Source organism: Meleagris gallopavo, chromosome 10 (genome assembly GCF_905368555.1).
Source record: "Meleagris gallopavo chromosome 10, MGAL_WU_HG_1.1, whole genome shotgun sequence".
Taxonomy (NCBI): Eukaryota; Metazoa; Chordata; class Aves; order Galliformes; family Phasianidae; genus Meleagris; species Meleagris gallopavo.
Genome location: NC_139413.1, coordinates 18,439,924 through 18,459,891, shown reverse-complemented (window position 1 = coordinate 18,459,891; position 19,968 = coordinate 18,439,924). Strand labels below are relative to the sequence as shown.

Here is a 19,968-nt window from a genome sequence, read left to right as displayed (position 1 = left end):
ACAGTACAGCATCTAGATAGAGCAGTAAAGTTCTAAACCAAGATCTCTTTATCACGGCCAGTGATGTGTGGCAACAAAGGGTGTATCTGTTCTCTCTTGAATTCAGATTTGGCAGATTTCATACCACAGAGATGTTTGTATGCATTCAACAAAAACTGCTATAGGGTAACATGTTTTTGCTGCATTCATGCATTTCAACAGTTGACAACGACAACACTACTCAAAATATGCAGTTACCAAAATTGATTGTGATCTTGTCTGATACGAATTAGTAAAAACGCTTTTTTGCTCCACTTAATCTTCTCTTGATAGAGTTACTGAACAGTGTATTGAATCTCTTACTTTCCTAGCAAGGTTTCAGGCTGACAGAAGGACTGACACCCTTTTATAGCATTCCAGAGTCATTTATCTGTTTAAAAACATAAACCTTTATCTGATGCATCTACTCAGGATCACTATTGCAGAGCAGAAACAAAAATAGTTTCTGTAGTGCCTCCAGCCAATTAAGGAACAGGAGAAATAGACTGTACATTTCAAATATAAATTGATACACACACATCACCATCATTAGACATAGGACTAATATAGATTCAGCCTACAGAAACAGTTTTCTGAACAAAAAAAATGAATTCTTATCATAATTATCTCTAGAACTTCCTCCATTTCCTAATATTCCTGAAACAAGACGACGACCAGCTTATAAGTCAGGAAAACATCCCAGTGACAAGGAACAATTTTACAACTAACGCTTCATTATGCATACTACTTAGCTCTGAGCTCTCAAGTATACTGTAGAAGTGATTTGTTTTGCTACTAATTCAACAGCTCTTTGGTTCATCTTTTTTCCCCCCAATTATACCGTTCACTTACTTTACACAATATCTGAAGCATCCTTCTGGATGCTGGAGGTTCCAATAAACACTTAGCTAAACTACTCACAATAAATAAATAGACAACAACAAACCCTGAAAAACGTAGAGAGAGCAAACTTTCAGCTACTTGACTCCCCAAGCAGTTTCCTCCAGAAGAGAGAGTTAAACTGACCAGACTGAACAGCAGGCTTTTAATAGTTCAAATCTAGACTCCCAAGCCTCAAATAAGGCCTCCACTGAATTTTCCCTTCTTGAAATGACAGCTTCCCTGGCATCCAAACACACTGCTGTCTTTCCTCAAATGGAAACAAATGGACAAACAATCTAAGAAGTCCGGTTAAAGGCTTATAGAGAAAAATCATTTCCATGGCCCCTTTCTGAGATACATTCTTCCTCTGCTATTAATCAGATCTCTCTTCACAGTGCAGGTTTTTCTCCTTTAAGCACTGCAGTGCTGCCTGCCTTCCACTATACACAAGCAATCCATCTGGAGTTCTCCCACACTGTCTTATTTTAAAAGGCTATTTCCATTTCTGTGGCATAAAATCCTTCATAAAGTTCCCAAAGTGCTAAAAACAAGGCAGTCATCTTTTTGGAACCATCTTAAACACAAACACATTTCATCCCTGCAAACTTGGGAATTTCCTTTTTTGTTAGCATGACAAATAGTTGTAGTGTGAGGATGCCTGTCACTGAAGTGACAGAGGAACTTCACAACTCAGCTAGTTTGAAGCATCTCATTAGTGGTTTATGCACACCACAGTTCAGGACTGCTGTGCAGAAAAATTCTGCAGAACTGGTAGACTATTAGAAATCTTGAAATATTTCTATCTAAACCTGAGTCACCATTACTGAGGCAGATTTTCCTACTCATCTAAGAAAACTGAGAGCAGTACATAAGAAATCTCACAATCAAGCACAACACCAAGTAGGGCAGAATAATCACCTCCTGTGCCTTGCATCTGATGCTTTTGTTACTATTAATTATTACTATTTTTGAGGTTCTTGGTGGTTTGGTTTTTTTTTTGCTACAATTGGATTTTGACTCTTTATCGGATCTGCTGTAATACCCAGAATATTTGACACAGAACTGCTTCATGCCTTGGACAAGCTGACGTCCCCAGCATCAAGCCTTTCTTCCTTTGCAAATTTTACTGGGGCAGTCTGTTCCATTTATCCAGACATACCATGGGCTGGCAAGCGAATATCCATGATAAAGTTTAATAAAGTTTAAAATTGAGAAATGTTTCCCTTATGTGCTAGAGATATAATAATTGGCTTTGTACTGCTGTTCATCTACCCCTCTCATTCATCCTACTGTGTTCTGGTTTTAGCTCTACTTCTTAGGTAGGCTGAGGAAAACACTGGGATTTACAGATGGGATTTCAGACAGAACCTCCTATACAACACATCATCAACATGGTCAAGTAGTTTAGGTTATAGGACTCTTACAGGTGGCTTTTTAACCACAATGGCTTTAAATATTTTATGAAGTACAACACAAGTTTCATTTTATACTAGATATAAAACTAGCCAGAAGAATGTTACATCAGTATTTTGCACTCAAACTATACAACTGTCCACGTCATTGCCTCAATATAAAGTAGCCAGGAAATATATGGGTGTGGGTACAATATCACAGTATTACTCCAAGGTTTTCATACTGATGTAATAAATGAAAAGCATTTGAGAAGGCTTCCAACTGCTCCCCATGTTAAGGTTGTTTTTCCCCCTCCACCCCGTTTTTTTCCCCCCTCCACCCCCTTTTTTCCCCCCCAAAAAACGCAAACCCAAAAACCAAACAAGTAGCCTTGAATAACACTGCTTACTTGGTAACTATCAGGCCCAGAAAAGAGTAAGTGCCATTCTGCATTCCGATCTGACTCATTTAGTTTTGCAATATATACATTTTATCCAGCTTTTCACATTATAGGTCATCATGCCAATGAACAATACAATAAAATTCTTCAAAAGCAACTATCTGTGAATATAATTCAAGAGACCAGACAATTTGACTTCCGAAATTTATATCACTCATGTCCATAATCATTTTATATTTCACATTTCATGCTCTCAAACATTACCCTAGAGAAGACTACATCTTTTTTCTCACAAATATTATTAATGCTAGCAGGTTTGTAGACTTACAGAAGCCTAAAGATGCAAAATTGAGCAGGTAATAACTTATGACATTCGCTGACTAAAACAATATTCAATCTACGTTAATGTTTGATCCATTCAAATATGTTAAGTATTTGGATGTTACTCATTTTTTATACTTACAGTGCAAAATAAGTGAGAATTTTTTTCCTGAGCATTTAAGAAATTAAAATCCTTTTTCTTTATCATTGATTACAATCCATTTAGAATATACTCTCCTTATACCGAGCATTGTCAAGACTTCACAATTAAGAAGGCAGAAGTTCGTAGGCATCAGAAGCCCAATCAGGAGGGTTACATAACATCTCTAAAACTTTGCTCCCATTTTTCAAGTCTAAGGATATAACAGGATTTTGACTTACACTGAAAAGTCCAGAAATGACAGTGTTTTCCACTGACCAAACACTCCAAGAACAAACTACACAATTTCCAAAACAGAAACAGTCCTCATTTAAACAAATTGCAATATATATTTCAACTTACACTTCGGTAGTTAATGAATGCCCAGTGAGATGTGCCTCCAATAGACAAGAGAATAAAACTTTTAGGAATGTATTTTGGGCATTTTGTAAGGAAGCTGGATTCCTTACAAATTCGTCTTTTCCTCAGCAGCTACAGACAATGAGTTTCTAATTCAATCTTCTCTTCTGTTTGCAAGATATCAGGTTCTACTGTAGGAGCAGGTGGTCTGTGTATAATCTCTGGGCCTCCACCATAGATTGACTGCAGAAAATTCCATGTTTCTTCAGATATCTGTCCAGAATCTGCACCTGCAAACATTTAAAAAGTTTTAATTATTATTTAAAACAGTTCTTTCCATGACTCTTTGAAGCTTGTAACAGATACAAAAAGAAAGAAAAATATATTTCAAATTTAACAATAATCTAATTTGCACTTTTTCCTATGCCAGCTACCAAACCCAAGGACCTTTCTGTATTAACATTATATTTCTTCATTCTTACAACTTACCTGCTCGCAAAACTATCTAGTACTTAAAACACCCCAAATACAAAACACATGAAGCATTTTATCTGACATGTATCCATCAAGCTAACAACTGATAGATCTGAGAGTTGTGGGGCTTCCTGGTATGCAAGGATCCATATTAACAAAAATTCCCATCCATTACTGTGTAAACTGCAAGGATTCAAGGTTTGTGTGTCAAATAAATAATAGTGATCATAAAGAATAAAAGTCTGTGGCAGTGTAATGAGTCAGCCTGACTTCTTTTTGTTTATTTAAGTCTCTGTTTATCATCTTTTTCTTCTGGCCAGAGCTTTCTCTGCCATCCCAGGTCAGCATCCAACAGTCTTTTCTGACTCTCCAAAAGTTTCAGAAGAGCAAGGGAACATCAGCATATTACCCCTCTATGTTTTACCAGAGTAATCCCATCTGATAAAATTGTAGTGTATTCTTCACATTAATCTAGATAACAAGAGAACAAACTTCTATTCTACCTGAATAAACACCTTTTCTTTAAGCAACTCATTAAAAACTTGCACTATGGCAAGTTTCCCCCAATATCCTTTTGTTACTACTATTAAAAAGTTCCAATGAGCCTATTTTCTACTTTAAAAAAAAAAAAAAAAGCAACAGCAAAGCTTCTCTCCGTATCTCCTATACTTTCTCTCCTTGCCACCTGCTCTAGCAGGCCTCCTGCTGTGACAAACATCTAATACATTTCCAAAAATAAAAAGTACAAAGAGCTTAAGTTTGTTTATCCACACAGACTTAGCCATGCAAAGCTTCATATGGAAGTCATGATGCAGATCCTATGCCAGTACTAACAAAGTTATGTTTGAATTTTACATTTTTCAGGTAGAGTCAAAAACAGGTCTCCCTCTGCAGGCACAGGAGTAGTTCATTCTCTTAAGGCTTCCAGCAGTCAAGTGTAATTGGCACAGCAAACATCAACTCATTAGAACTGGAGTCAGGACCACAGGATCACTAAACAGAGTACTGTTTAGTAGTGCTCCTCTCTTTTCCTTCACAACTTCAAATTTTTTTCCACAGCCTACTCCTTGTAATCTCTACACCCTCGTTCTACCTAATCTGAACCAAAATAGCTGAAGCTCAGAGTTAACAACTGCCTATTTTAGTATGAATTCTAATCTGATTTTTTGTTGCTACTAAACATCAGTCAGATGTTTAAAGACTTGTATTTTATTTCTGTGTTAAGAGCTTAAACCATTAAGATGAACTACAAAAACTCATGGGTGCAAGAATTCATTCTGTTTTCAGTGTGCTCTTCACATTTCACAATTGGCAAGATTCACGTAGAACCTACTGACCTCCAGTGACTGCCACCTGTAGGTCCCTTCAGTATGCTGAAGCCTTAAGTTAAATTGACTTTTACTTGGTAGCTGGCTTTTTTCCTCAACTTTAACACTGCAATAAGTTCAGCAATTTAAATATTATATATAATATATTGATATTATGCTTCCGCAGGAAGTCTGAAATCTTCATAAAGATGACCACATTAGATTTTTTTTTCCTCTGTACCCACAATTTTTCAAATAGATGGCTGGTTTTAAACATTTGACTGGAGAATAATTAAGAAAACGTATCTTTGCATGCTAGAGAACATCTGTAATATACAGCGGAAACATGCAAAAAAAAAAAATGAGCAACAATATTTAAGTATGATTGCCTTCTATCAGAAGTAGCCCTCATTTCAAATTAATTTCAAGATTCAAATAATTACACACAGATAAATGACAATCTAAAAGCCAAGCAACTCTAACTTTGAGAAGAGAAACCCAACAAAAACAAAGAATACAAAGCCAAAAGCACAATTTGCCCATTTTACAGATACTGTACATCTCCTTTTAAACTCTCATCCGGACTTGGATTAGCCTGTTAGAGACATTAATTCTTTGAGAGCGTATTTCTCGCTCAGAAAATGAGCCTTTGAATAACTGCCAGTTTCTCAACTGCAGTCCTAATTTAATTTTTAGTTCTGAAAACGAACAGAATACAGATTCACTAGGTATCACCATTTCACCGTAAGTTTAAGATAAGAATTCATAATAGGTTTACTGAAGCAAATTTACTTGAGCAAATATATCACAAGGAGCCCAACATTGCAGTAGTATCAGACACCTACCTTGTTTTAGCACAGCATTTCCACATTTTGTTATTGCAATTTTAGCATTATCAATAGGACCAGGGGGATCTATTGTGATGGAAAGGATGGTTAGGAACAGTGCAAAGACAAAAGGCAGACTGGAATTTTCATTTTCAAATGGAAGGAGAAAAAGCTAGTTTGTCTACTGCTTGCTTTTTGTACTGCCTCACAGTACGTTTTAAGTTGTTAACAGATAACCAGAATTTTAATTAAGAGGAAGTTTTCCAAAACATACGCAATTACAGTAAGTCTTCAAGCAACATCAAACACAAATTAATCCTCATTTTTACCCCTAGCAAAATTGTTCTAAAGCAAACTCAGGTAAGATTGTAGAACATTTTATCAACATTCCCATTTCTAATCTTTAGAGGCACCTGAAGAATACTCAATTGTACTGTGATGGCTGTTACTCAGTTATCTATATAGGTTTTTGCTGTGAGATCACCTTTCCTGCAGAAGCTGCGGCATTATTTATCAGTTTGTACTGCAAAATACATCCTCCCTCATATCTGTATCCCTGCTGCTGCCAACAACCACCACCCTCCACACCAGCACAAACATACAATGTTCTTTCCACAGCTATCCCATTGTCCGCTCCTGTGAATAACCAACATCTGACTGTACTTTGTAATTTGATTCCTGGGTACAATTACAACCCACAAAAATCAACGTCTTAGATGCTTGCTCTAAGAACTTTTGTTGCCTTCTCTTGCTGCTAATTCTTCCATCTCTCTACCAAAGTAGAAACAACCTGCAAAAATATTATCACTGTGTAGAAAGAAATAAGAAAAGAACTGGTATTTTGAAATGAAGCATAGCTTACCACTGTCTTTGCCTTTTACAAATCCTTCCCATTCTCTGAACCACTGCATACTGATGCAGTAAAATGTTGATGAAGATTCTTCTTCTTGGAATGCCCTATAAAGCTGGAAGGAAAAAGGAGCTTTGTTTTTCTAGCTTTTTTTCTTTAAAATCTTTCAACCACTCTAACTACTAACAACATAGTATTATACTGCTACAGAACATTTTGAAGAATGACAGGCCATCAGGACAATAAGTCTTTGGTGAATTCCTGAGATGAGATTGATGCAGTGGTAGTAGCCTTCATCTGAAAAAAAAATGATTTGTTCTCTACTCAAGAACTTTCTCCTGGGAACAACAAGAACAAGCTGGTTCTTAAGCACAAGCACTTACCAGTTAAATACTACTGGATAATTACTGTATTACTGTAAAGGTCAAACTTTCACATGGCAGAAGAAAGCTGAAAAATTAATTTTGTAAAATAAAAATATTTTTAAAGATTTGCTATCAGTTTTATATAAGGTTTTTTATGTGACAAAGAATTTTTTTTTTTTTCTCCCAATACTCTGAACAGGCCCAGTGAGCTCATGCACTAGGACTTTTCACAACTTTTTACTTGTTTTAGATTAAAACATGTTAAGATCTTTGTTCCAATTAAAGTAAATAAATTTAAAAATATATATATCAGTTTGAGTTGTTTAAGTTTCTCTTGCAAGGCAACATCACAGAAAACAGCGATAGACAAAGTCTCAGACTTAATTGCATCAGTGGAAAAAAAAATATGTTTCTTTAACAAAAAATTATTTGTTGGAGCCTCAAATTTCCTAAAATCTCTTGTTTCTTTAAAACAAACAAACAAAAAAAAATAGATCATTTTCTTGCACAGGACAGATCACTGGCAGTGTATGAAGGAAAGTAGCTTACGTGGCTGCACTCAGTACACATGCTATTGAGAAAATGTTTTGTGTTTCTTAAATTGCTTTTTTTTTTAATAGAAGTGTATTTCTATATAAACAATTGTGTGGGACAGCATAAGAACAATGTTATTAACAGAAAGGGAAGGATTCTGTACAGGTATACACACATTTAGTGAAGTCCATTTGTTACAGAAATTGCCTATGAAATTTTGATAACTCCTTGTGTCAAGCCATGAATATCAGGTGATGTTGAAAAGTGGAAAGAATAAGAATTGTTTATTTTTTTTTACCCGAATAAACATCTCCAATTCATTTTTCCTTCTTTTTTCAAGTCTTTCAGACTCTATTTGGCAGGTATGACAAACATACAGATGGTTAACAGCTGGTCCTCCTCCATACCTGCGACAGTAGGTAGTGACAGTAAAAATAAGTTAATTACAAAAAACCACCAAACAAGAAAACAACACTAACATTGTGGAAACCATTATGTAAAAAGGATCATGTACCTGTGGACATGACAAGCTTCTTACAATGTGTATTTGAAGTCTGATACACGCCAGTGATGCTACAGTTGTCATGATTCATCTTCCTAGTACTATTCTGTACTTAATCCTAAGACATAATCGTATTCCAATTACTTACAACCTAAGGCCAGTTAAACCATCTCAAGATCTTGGCATATCATCCATTTCAAAAGGTAGTACTACGGAAAAAACATTGCTGAGCAGGTATTCTGTTTTATACATACACACAAACTATGTGTGATTTTATTAAAAAACCTCTAAGAAACTGCTTATGGATGTAGTCCTTTTCTCTTTTCCAAGACAAGCTCTTCATCAGTTCACTACTATTCCAACACTGGTCTAACATTTTTTTAGTTTTGTTCTTAAGAAGTTATTCTCCATGCATCTCTCCTCCTTTTTTTTTTTTTTTTAATGCGCATCTGCGTACATGAAAGTTTTCAGGGCCACTGCTACACAGAAGCAGAGAATATATAAATGTATGTATATATGCACCATTAGGAACACAGGCAGCATTGGCTGGTCTGGAAACTACAAGTCTGATGAAGAAAATACCCATGAATGTCTAGCAGCATTAAGAGATGCATTTCTTCAGCACAAAGGTTACGCTGAAAAACTTGTTGAGATAAGAATATTCTATGTTAGCCGTCTTACTTGATTTCTTTTTTGTCAGTCGTGCTCTCTTCTCATTGTGCTTCTCTTAAAAACTTTAGATTCTATTTCAAAGAAACCTTACATTACATAAAACAGCACTCTGCGTTGAATATTTTTTGAAATGTGTATTTTTTGAGTTTAAACATAGCTTAATTTAGAAGTTCTAAACATGCCTTTCCTCCAACCTCCACACCTTTTGATCTACAGTTCAACAATCAATAATCTGGAATGCTATTTTTCTTAAATACAGGAACCCTGTATCTTAACTGAAAACTAAAGTATTAATTGAGTCCAATAGCACTTGTATATAAGCAATTGTTTTCTTCAGCCCACTAAATAATCTTAACTTAATAAAGATATATATTTTAGTAAGTTGTTCAGTAAAACACTCACCTACCACTTAGATTGCATTTCTGGAGACAACGCTGACTTCAGATTTAAGTCTTAAGTCTTGTGGGTAAGTCCACAAATCTTAACTGAAATATGTCTAGTATAGATTATATTATTTCATGTTGAAGCAATTCTATTTCCAAAGATTTTGTAACTGAACAAGTGTACTGCTAGATGAGCAGCAAAATAAATGTGTCTGGGCTTGTACTGATTAGCATCTTGTATGAAAGCCTCAGTAAAAGTCAGCTTTCATCATGTTCATTTTCTTCACACTAAATTCTTCTTACCCACTGTGGCCACGGCACACACTCTTCTATAATTTCCAGATAACAGCATGACAGAAAACAAAATATAGTTTCTTCAGAGCTATTCTGTGTTGAAGAGTATATGTGCTAGTCAGGAGACCAGACAAAAAGGATGAATTATTTTTGCTAAACATTAGTAGGTAGAGAAAAGACAAATGTACCCTGCTGTCTTTGGGTCTTAGACCTTTCTATCAAATGGTTTAAGTTTGACATCAGAGTTTACCAAGAAAACTCTGAAACTGTCACAGTTAGTTGGAGGAAAAATTTAGCAGTCTAGAAAAATAAGCTGGTAGTAAGTTGAAGAAAATACTGTTTCTGTTTTTCCACTTGTGGTTACCAAAACACAAATAAACACCTACAGTACTTACAGGGTCAGAAATTAACAACGAAGTTTACTTAGTGCAGGTGCAATACAGAGGCCTGTTAAGGTTATTATCAAAGCTCTTCTCTTTCTGTTACATTAAAAGGATATGTATCTTAAGAACCCCTCATTTATAAGCAAGCACTTACACCTGACCTAGATGAAAAAGCATGGAGTATTAATACGGAATGTTTATATCCAAGTTATTTTGAAGCAGTGCTGGCAGCTGAAGCTATACATTCAAAGCCAGCATAAAATAAAAGTTGTTTCCAGCCAATAAGAGAACAGGAAGCTGATACAGAGGGTTCTTTTAGAATACCTCTTGAAATACTTCTTCTGACCTACTTTGAATCATTTTGCACATACCATACATGTTTATTAGTTTAATGCTCAAGCATTATCCCAGTACCACTCTACTCTATGTTGGCTTCTAGAATTACCTTGCACAAGCAAGTTATATAAACTGGCAGTTTGCCATCCCTTCACTTAGCTTTGTGCTTAGAGTACGCGTATTTTTCTGACTCACTAACTCTAGAAGGCTCACTGTGCTGCGTGGAACATATTTGCTCTTAAACTAAGGCTGCATCTCTGAAGAATACATTTTGACTAAAGCTACATTGATGAGTCCACAAGTTTCCCTGAGATACTAATTGCACTAAATGTAGACTTTCACCTTGCTGTTTGGCATGTATTTTCTCTCAAACAGTACCACTGATCTTTTCAGTTGCACTACAAAACTTACCTGCTATACAGATTATCCCATATATTTTGAGGAAGCATTAAAACCAGGTCCTCTATGAAGCTAGCTTTGTGGGGAGGAACACCTGCAGAAGCAGAAAAAGACATTTTTACAAATACCATATTAAGACATTTTTGGAGAGAGTTCAGTACAGCCTACAAAAACAATACCTGCTTTCAATGAATTCAAAGAAATCAAAGAAATGGTGTGAAAAAAGTTTCATCATACTGAAACACATTACTGCATTCAGTAAGACCACTCTAACTGTAGGTTTTTATGAGGTTAAAAAGTTTATAAAAGCAGAAGAAATTAAAGGGCTAGAATCCTTTTTAAAACACTGATTGCAAAATGCTTCTTAAGGTACACAGTTACAATGGTATGAGTGCTGAATTACTGTCTATGCATGTAAACAAGTTACATAAGTGTCTTCTCAAAATTTACTTGCCATAGGCATTTTTTTTTAATTACTTCAAACAACACGAATTCTTGAAAGCACTGAAATGCTGAGGGAGGGAGGGTCTTACAGAATCAGAAATGTTGAGCTGAAGTGGATGGTAAGCAGCGACAGGATTCTTTGATTAGGGGAAAATCTAGTAGCTGTAGCATTAGTGCAAGAAGAGTAATCTGCTGTAACCACACAGAAGGAAAAGCACAGCCACAATGGCTTCCATATACACATACTATGAATGGCTGGAGGGGCACAATATCCCTATGTTGAAAGTTTGGTTCAGCAGCAGGTGAAGCATCTCTGAATGCTATTCTAATATAGATGTATTTTATATTAGAGAATAGGTATAAGAATAAGATAGGTTTTGTTGTAATATTTTATTAGCACTTAGCACAAAGTAAAATTTTTATGCTCCCATACAAAATATAACATCTACTACTTTATTTACAACACTTCTATCTACTGGACATTCTCCAACAGATCAATTTAAAACTTTTCCATTGCTTCTAGCACATAGCTAAGAAAAATACCGGCAGATCTAAGCACTGTGGATGATGACAAAATGACAGGATTTTTAAAGTGGGAATATAACTATTCAAAAATAAAAAAGCAGATAAGGTAATTTGTTCCTCTCTAAGATGAAAAAGAAAGCTTACATACAAAATGCTTAAATAAAAATGAAGTGTGTAGAGAAAAAAATAGGAGGATTTCATACAGGATGAAGCTTGATGATTCTTGAGGTCCCTTCCAACCCAAGCCATTCTATGATAATTTACTTAAAACAAATCTATATCCCTACACAGCTACAAGTTGATGTCTCACCTCCGTGCATACAAAGGAAGTCATTATTTGAAATTGGTCCTGGCTCTGCAAAAGTCTTGAATTTATTTAACCACTGTCTTGAAATATAGAATTGCAGAAGACTTGGTTCCATCATATTCAGTAGACTTGATATTCTCCGTCTCTCTCGTTGAGCTTCTTCATTACACTTTCTATTGCAGAAATAATAATCATTACATAAAGATATATTTTTGTGTGAAGGGCAAACAGTTTACTTCGTGGATAAAGAAAACAGACTTTCAAGTAAATTACCAGGGCTATAGATGTACATCAAGGTTTTACCAGTGTGATTTAGTTTACTTGACTTGAAAAATCTCTCATACTTCTCCTGGTGGTTAAAACCACCACCAAAACGTATCGCAAAGAACTTAGAGGGTCACATTACAGAATTACATGCCACAAGTACTTTCCAGATGTAACTTAAAAACGTATACATACTGCCAACAAGCTTTTTAGATATTCTTTCAGCACTCTGCTATTTTGAATGTGTGGCAGCATTTTGTGGCTTCATTCTTTTTTAAAATCAAACTTTAAGAACAGTGTTCTTTCATTCTTTTATTTTAATACATTTGCCCACAATTGAGTTCAGTGTTCTCTCTTGGCAATGCAACACAACTTCAACATTCCTTTTAGAAGACCTTCTGAGTCAGACTCAAAGGCATAGCTCAGATGGTGGCAGGCCTGCATGATCCCAGTAGAAACATTATCAGGACACGTTATTTCTTCTGCAACTCTGACACAAGCTTTTTTGCAGTCAACTTTCCAGGGAAATTTGATGCTACTAACTCAATTTTCAAATTCTAAATTTCTGGTAAGTTGCTTTTATTAGCTTAAGTACAAAAATTCCCTAGTATGAAGATGATAGTAATATGACTTCTTGCCTTTCATTTTGACTTTCAGGAAAATACTAACCTATAAATTCCCTGAAATTAAATTACAACACAGTAATATCCCTATTGTTCCATATCCCAGCTGCTAAAGTTTCCATGATCCCCTTTAGAGCTCTAACAGTCAGTGTGTGTGCTATATTTCTAATGCAGAACTCTTTTCTGCTAATTGATGTCTATGCAGTTCTTAGAACTAGTAATGAATTACTTAGAGCTCTTTATAGTCATCTTAATTTTTTTTATTTATGCAGATTTAGGTTTCATTTCAACTTGTGTACATGTTTTAGCAATCATTGAGCAAGTGTTAAGGATGTAACTGAACAATTAGGTTTCTCTCCAATACAGGCTTTTCTGATTGGCCTAATTCTTCTCTAATAATTCTTGGAGAGCAGCTAATTTCTGAGAGCTGAATGAAAAGACTTAATTGCTTAAAAAATTCTTTACATACCTGACCAATATTTATACCATCATATTTTTAAATTTCTTACCTATAGAAGAGCACATAGGCTTCTGCATTTTGCACCGTGGACTCTGAAACCTCTGTGACACTTTGGTCATCAAATTCATACCACAAATTATTTAAATTGTTTCGACAATAAGCTATATAATGTCCACCTAGAGCATCAGAACCAAGAGTTACTAGTTAGTGTGCTTCATTACTTCATTTTCATGCAAAGCAGATTAACTACAAAAAAGGCCAGTCTTTTGAATGAGAGAAATACCAACTTGTTAGCAAGTCAGGACCTGAATATTACATTTTCTCAAGTTTAGGATCAGTCTTTCTTCCTTCCTGCTGCATTTCTATCAGTCAGCAGAAAGTCAGACAACATTTTCGGCATACTGAAGCAACAAAGACTCTTACTTGAACTTTTCAAGCAACAGTGTCATCTAGCATATTCCTAAATCATAACATTCAAATCGGAATGGAGCTGTCAAACAATTCCACAATGAACTCTTTATATCTTTCACTTTTTAATAGAAATTAGCACAGATGTGAAACTGCTATATGATACCAAGACCATGCATTGTTTTGAATACTATTCATAATACATTTTAAAGTAGTATAATTTTAAAATACATATCCCACCAATAATTAAATATCAACTAAACTGATAAACTGAAGTTTCCTTCACCAAGCTCCAAATAGCATCCCAGAATGAATAGTGGCAAAGCAACATCATTAGAAAATGAATACCTCAAGTCTGAGGGACAAAAGGGATTAGGTAACTTTTATGAAAACCTATGAAGTTTAAGGCTTCCAGCTTTAAACTTTTCTTTCTCCGATTTTCTGTATCTTAAAGATGCTGAAAGTGCTAAGGCAGAAATGAACCCAAAAGAAAGCATTAAGAAGTTAATGCCATTCTCATCACAATCCACTCCCTACTGTGGGGTTAATTGACAGAAATCATCCAAAAGAATGGTTATCTTAGTTCTGCTTCGGAAAATGCATTTCAAATAAAGTAAGGTATACAAAGCATCAAAACCTCTAGACAAACAACAGTTATGTAGAACAGCTAGCCAACTAACTGCTGGGATTTATCATTATTTGTACTGCTCACTTACAATAGGATATATAGCTTTGTATGTACTATTTCAGAAACTTTTTCTTTTTTCTTTTTTTTATTACAGAATTTAACTCCAACATTAAAATTAACCACTCTCAACTATTTAACTTTTCAGTACATAAACATTATTTTTAAACAAAAGTGCTGATGTGAATAATAAATGCAAACTTATACTTACTGCTGGCAGTTCCATGATGGCAGATGACAGATAGGAGATCATAAGTCACTATCTGAGCTGGACTGTCCTTCGCAAGGAAAGGCTGAAGATCAAGGCCTTCCAATGGAAAGGACACATGGGTTCCAATTTTTGTGGAAAACATAAGTTCATGTCTAAATCTTTTGAGATGAATGCACAATATCTGTAAGAAGGATCAACAGAATCACTCACTCATCAAATCACTATTTGATTTTTAATAACTATAATTTAACATGCCATCTTTCTTTTATCGTCCCAAAAGGATCCCTTTTCTCTGTGGTCTGAGAAAATTCTCAAGCTCTGTATTCCACAGATATGTTATTTTAATCAACTGAAGCTCAAGAAATTTCAAAGAAATCTGTAATTTTATTGAAGACTTATTTTACTATTAGTATAATGAGATAGTCCTGAACTGATACTTACACTGATGCAGCAATGAAAGACATACCTTTTCCTTAATGGACATATTTTCAATTTCACCATGAGAGACGTTAATTCTTCTTGATTACTGCAGCCATTAAGTCATGTTTTTAGGTATAAGATCGGATTATTTTTAGTGCATGAGGTTACAAGTATGACTTATTGAAAAAGACTTCTACAGCATAATTTAAATAGCACAGCCGGAACAGACCAGAGTATTAAGTTCTGCAGGCTGACAACAACAATAGAGGAAAAAAACCCAACCCAACATTTTACATATTTATTTTTTATGCACCAGGTTCACATTCTTTCAAGATGAACAACGTAATGTTTCTCACTTATTAAAAAAAAAAAGCCAACACGAAGATTCATTTTCATCATGTCATATAATAAACCCAATTTTCCATATGCAACTCATTAGTCTTACTACATTCCTAATCATGCAGAAAAATTATCTTAAAGTCTAAGTAGTAACAGTACCTCAGGAAATTTTTGCACTTTGCAGAATTTCACTCCATTTCTTAACCTAGGTAAAGAAAAGATTAATCCACAATTAGTTCTGAGGTTTTTTTGTGCATGTGTATTAGATCAGCAGAAGACAATGAAAATCTAAGCTGAACATTAGTAAGACAAAATATTTCTGGAGTGTAGGCTAGACATGAAATAGCCAAAACAATATAAACAACAATGCTTCAGAAAAAAAGGACAATCTATACTGATGAAAAATTCAAAACAGTAACTACAAATAACCAAATTCCACCTAAGAGTTTGTCTTAACGTAAGGGAACGAACTTCAAGCTTCAGCAAAAGGAAAAAAAAAGAAACATACTAAGTTTATTTTTAAGAGGTTATCTACAGCAGACCACCAGTTACAAAGCAAGGAATAGTGCTCCTTTTCCACACAGGGCTCTGAGCAGCCTTTGGACCACTTAACGTTCATGTGTATACTTCTATCAATATAGATACTCATTATCACACACACACACACACACACACTGAAGAGACCTACTGCATCTCAATGCGAGCTTGGCAGTAACACAGAGCTAAAAGCTTTTTATTTTATCAAGCAAAAAAAAAAAATAATAATAATCAGACTGGTCATTAGATCGGTCTAGAATCATAAGAAACAAAAATTAATTTACCACACTGGTTTGCAACATAGTATAGTGAATTGTTGCTTCCCAGCTACAGCACCCCTGTAATACTAAACTTCTGGCAGAACAAAATAATATAAAAAGATCAGAAGTGCTGTGACATAACCAAAGAAAATAAATTTCTTTTGATTAACAGAAGCAATAAAGCACCATTAAAACAAGTTAAACAGAGATAAAAGCTAGCTTACTTTTTACACCTTCCACAGCTGTACATGTTATCACCTGCAAACATCAGATAGGAGAAAAACAGCCATTACTCTCTAGATCCAAACGTCTGTCCCTCAAGTGCAAACATCGGACACATAAAAGCTTCAAGAGAATTTGTCTTTACTGCTGTAAGAGTGTTGACACATCAATTAAATAGAAAGGTTCTACATTTTATGCTTTTAACTATAAAGCAACACAGCATGTGCTGTCTGAAGAGATGATGCTATACTGTTTAAAAGGAAAAGAATTTGCCCAGACCAAAGTAAGGTTATAAGAACAACAACATAGTGTTTTTTGAAATACTGATAAACTTTCAGTTGCTATCACTTAATCATATCAAATTGAGATTCACTTCTCATTTCTAAAGCAGCTTTCATGGGAAGCTCCTGCCTAAACATTCCAATGACTGAGAAGCTTACCTTGACTGCATCAGAGAAAGGCATGACTTTAATAGAGTTTAATAGGTAGTCTTTGCTTAACTGGATAAAGCAAAGAATATACTAATATTTTTATTTTAAATCACGACTGAAGAAAAAAGCAGCATGTTCATGTAATTAACCTCTTACCCTTCAGCTCATCTCTGGCGAAAAAGGCAGCAAGACAATCTTGTAAGGTTACAACTGGACCCCAAAACCAGCTAGGAACACATGAGACAACAAACCTGAAACATCATTGACAGAAAAGAAAGAAAACCAACAAATGTTCTGCTGGAAGAGCAGAAACAGGGATTTCAAAATAAATAAATAAATAAAACAGGTAAGAATAATTTACCTTTTGAAATATTCCATAAAAAAAGCTATCCAGCCCTGGGGGGCATATGCTTCTCCACACGACCCTGTTTTGACTAGAGATGTCTGATGACTTGCAGAATGGAGTTTAGCAAGATCTTCCTTACCTGGAATTGGCAAGGACAGATCCTGAAAAGTCTCCAAGGTTACAGACAACTAAAGGAAAAAACAAATGGAATAAAACAGAGTTAAGATTTAACAGAAACAGCAATTACATTCCATAAAGATTATCAGTTACTAAATCATTGTATAGATGGAGATTACTCTTGGTGGCAAGTTAACCACTTAAAGGAGGAATTCATTTTTTAAAAAAAGGTAGAAAAATAGCATCCTGTATTTAACAATTATATGGTCACAGAGTAAAAACATCAGCTATACACAAACAATACTTTGTTGTTGAATTTGCTCAACCCAGAGTCTCAGTATTATTAGTTCTAAAACAAGGGGAGTCTTAAGGACATGAAACTGCATTAGAGTGAGGTTTAAACAAAACATTCATAAAATATCCTGAGCTGGAACGGAACCACAAGGATCAGAATCCAACTTGTGGCTACACACAGGACCACCAAAAATTTAAAAAATCGTATTTCTGAGAGTATTGCCCAAATGCTTCTTGACCACTAGCAGCTGCTTGGTGCTGCCATCACGGCCCTGGGGATCCTGTTCCAGTGTCTGAGAAACTTGTCCTCAATGCAAAAATTTGGATATCCACTATTTGGTGCTACTGCTTTGAAACTAAAGGAGCCACTATACATCTTAAGGTAATTGATTATTTTTTTTTTTATAATTAAGTGATCATCTGTGGTATTCCAAATAATTTTATAAGCAAATAATGCAAGAAAATCAGCTGTTCTAATACACATCTTGCAGTAGAAGACAACTGCAGAAAGCAGTTAGTGACCCATATTACATGTAAATGTCTTTACTTAGATTTTACCACAGACAAATTTTTTCAGCCTCAATCTGTCAGTAAGATTTAAAGCAACATGACTGAACTACTGCTTTTTATTTTTATCATGATGTGCTTGTGAAGTTACCACAACAGCAAGTATGACTATTAGCATATTCAGAACTTAATTGGGAACAAATCATATCTAAACAAAGCTGTTTAAGTTCTTCCTTCATCTTTGCTGTAAACCAATTCTCAGAATGTTATTATTTCGTTCTGAGTAAGTTTCCAGTTCAATGAAACAGAGCTAAACAAAAGGTCCTCATGGTAGCAGCTATTAGCATTCGAGTAAACAAGCATGAACAGTCTTATCCTCTGAGGAATGTCTGCCACAAGAGAATAGTTAGCAGAAAACAACTGCATCTGTAAAATCATAGCTGTGTGTATTGAGAACAAAACAAAAAACATTAAAGAAATTCCCCCTCCCCTTCTTACTCACCCGATCACAAGTCAAGCACTGTACCGAGCTTACTATAGTCCCATCAAATATATCAGAGATAACACTCCTGTACTTCTTGCACTTCTTCCTCTTTGGTGATGATACAGTTGAGACTGTAGAAGAACAGAAATAAAATAAGGAAATTAATGCAAGACCACTGATTCTACTTTCCTTCAACTTTGAAGAACATAATCAAAAGCAACATCTATTTAGGATTAGATTATGGGCTAAGGCCCCATTTCTATTTACTAAATGCTTCATAGAAACGACACAATCAGATTACTGTTACTACCTGACAATCCACATAGGTTCTTCAAGCAGTTAGAATCACTGAATGGTTTGTGTTGGAAAGCAAGTCAAGATCACAAGCTTCAATGCCTCTGCCATAAGCAGGAACACCTCTCACTAGACCAGTTTGCCCAAAGCTCCACCAAACCTTGCCTTGAACACTTCCAGGGATGTGGCAGCAACTCCTCTGGGTAGCCTGTGACAGTGCCTCACCATAAAGAGTTTCTACCAATATCTAAATCTCCATATCTCCATATAAGTAATAAAGTTCAAAGCTTTTAATCCTCACTATACCACTACAATCCCCAATAAGGATCCCTCTCTAGCTTTCTCATAGCCCCCCTTTACTTGAACGCCACTATAAGATTTCAACAGGGCCCAACAACCCCAACTCTCTCATCCTCTTTGCATAGATCTCCAGACCTCTGATCAAACACTTCAACCATTATGAGTAATACTGCATTGCTACACAGTAATGTGAAATCAGAGTAAAATCTTCCAAATCTGGAAGTCTGCTGTAAAGATATAAAAAACAAAACGAAAACTGCAAAATACAGCAATTCACTGATACAAGGAAAGAAGGGGAAAAAAGGGCATTTACCTTTTTTGTGGATTGGTGTCGATGCAGAGCATGATGTGCATGATTTTGGAGGACTGCTTGACAGGCGTGTGTTCATCCCTTCATTTGATGACAGGGTTTGGGCTCCAGATACATCATTCATGTGGACATCATTGATGTATTCTGCAATTCAGATTTGCACTATTAATCAATTCTAGCAAAAGAAGTCACTGCAGAATGAACTCACATAATAGGTATGTAATTTATTTAACCACACTGTCAGGACATAAGACATTTAGGAATGAAACGATTTCAATTCTCACATCTTGAAGTCAAAACAAAAAACAACAACCTCTACTCTGAGTTATCTGAGGCCTTATC

The 19,968-nt window shown here is 35.3% G+C and overlaps 1 protein-coding gene across 6 annotated transcripts in view; it reads right to left on the bottom strand.

Annotated features, from left to right (window-relative positions):
• Positions 1-2,882: 2,882 nt before the first annotated feature.
• USP33 (ubiquitin specific peptidase 33) overlaps positions 2,883-19,968 on the bottom strand; it is a 35,645-nt gene continuing 18,559 nt past the window's right edge. For 4 of the 6 annotated variants that reach the window (XM_085231561.1, XM_085231563.1, XM_085231564.1 and 1 more), the window contains 14 exons: positions 19,630-19,770; positions 18,741-18,853; positions 17,336-17,508; positions 17,131-17,225; positions 16,546-16,579; positions 15,684-15,729; positions 14,766-14,946; positions 13,511-13,637; positions 12,118-12,287; positions 10,851-10,932; positions 8,168-8,276; positions 6,983-7,085; positions 6,139-6,207; positions 2,883-3,802 (listed from right to left, as the gene is read on the bottom strand). In XM_085231561.1, the coding sequence (XP_085087687.1) occupies positions 3,645-3,802; positions 6,139-6,207; positions 6,983-7,085; positions 8,168-8,276; positions 10,851-10,932; positions 12,118-12,287; positions 13,511-13,637; positions 14,766-14,946; positions 15,684-15,729; positions 16,546-16,579; positions 17,131-17,225; positions 17,336-17,508; positions 18,741-18,853; positions 19,630-19,770 (1,601 nt within the window). In that variant the 3' untranslated portion in view covers positions 2,883-3,644. The remainder of the gene's footprint in view (positions 3,803-6,138; positions 6,208-6,982; positions 7,086-8,167; positions 8,277-10,850; positions 10,933-12,117; positions 12,288-13,510; positions 13,638-14,765; positions 14,947-15,683; positions 15,730-16,545; positions 16,580-17,130; positions 17,226-17,335; positions 17,509-18,740; positions 18,854-19,629; positions 19,771-19,968) is intronic. The other 2 variants (XM_085231562.1, XM_085231565.1) reach the window with 1 other exon arrangement.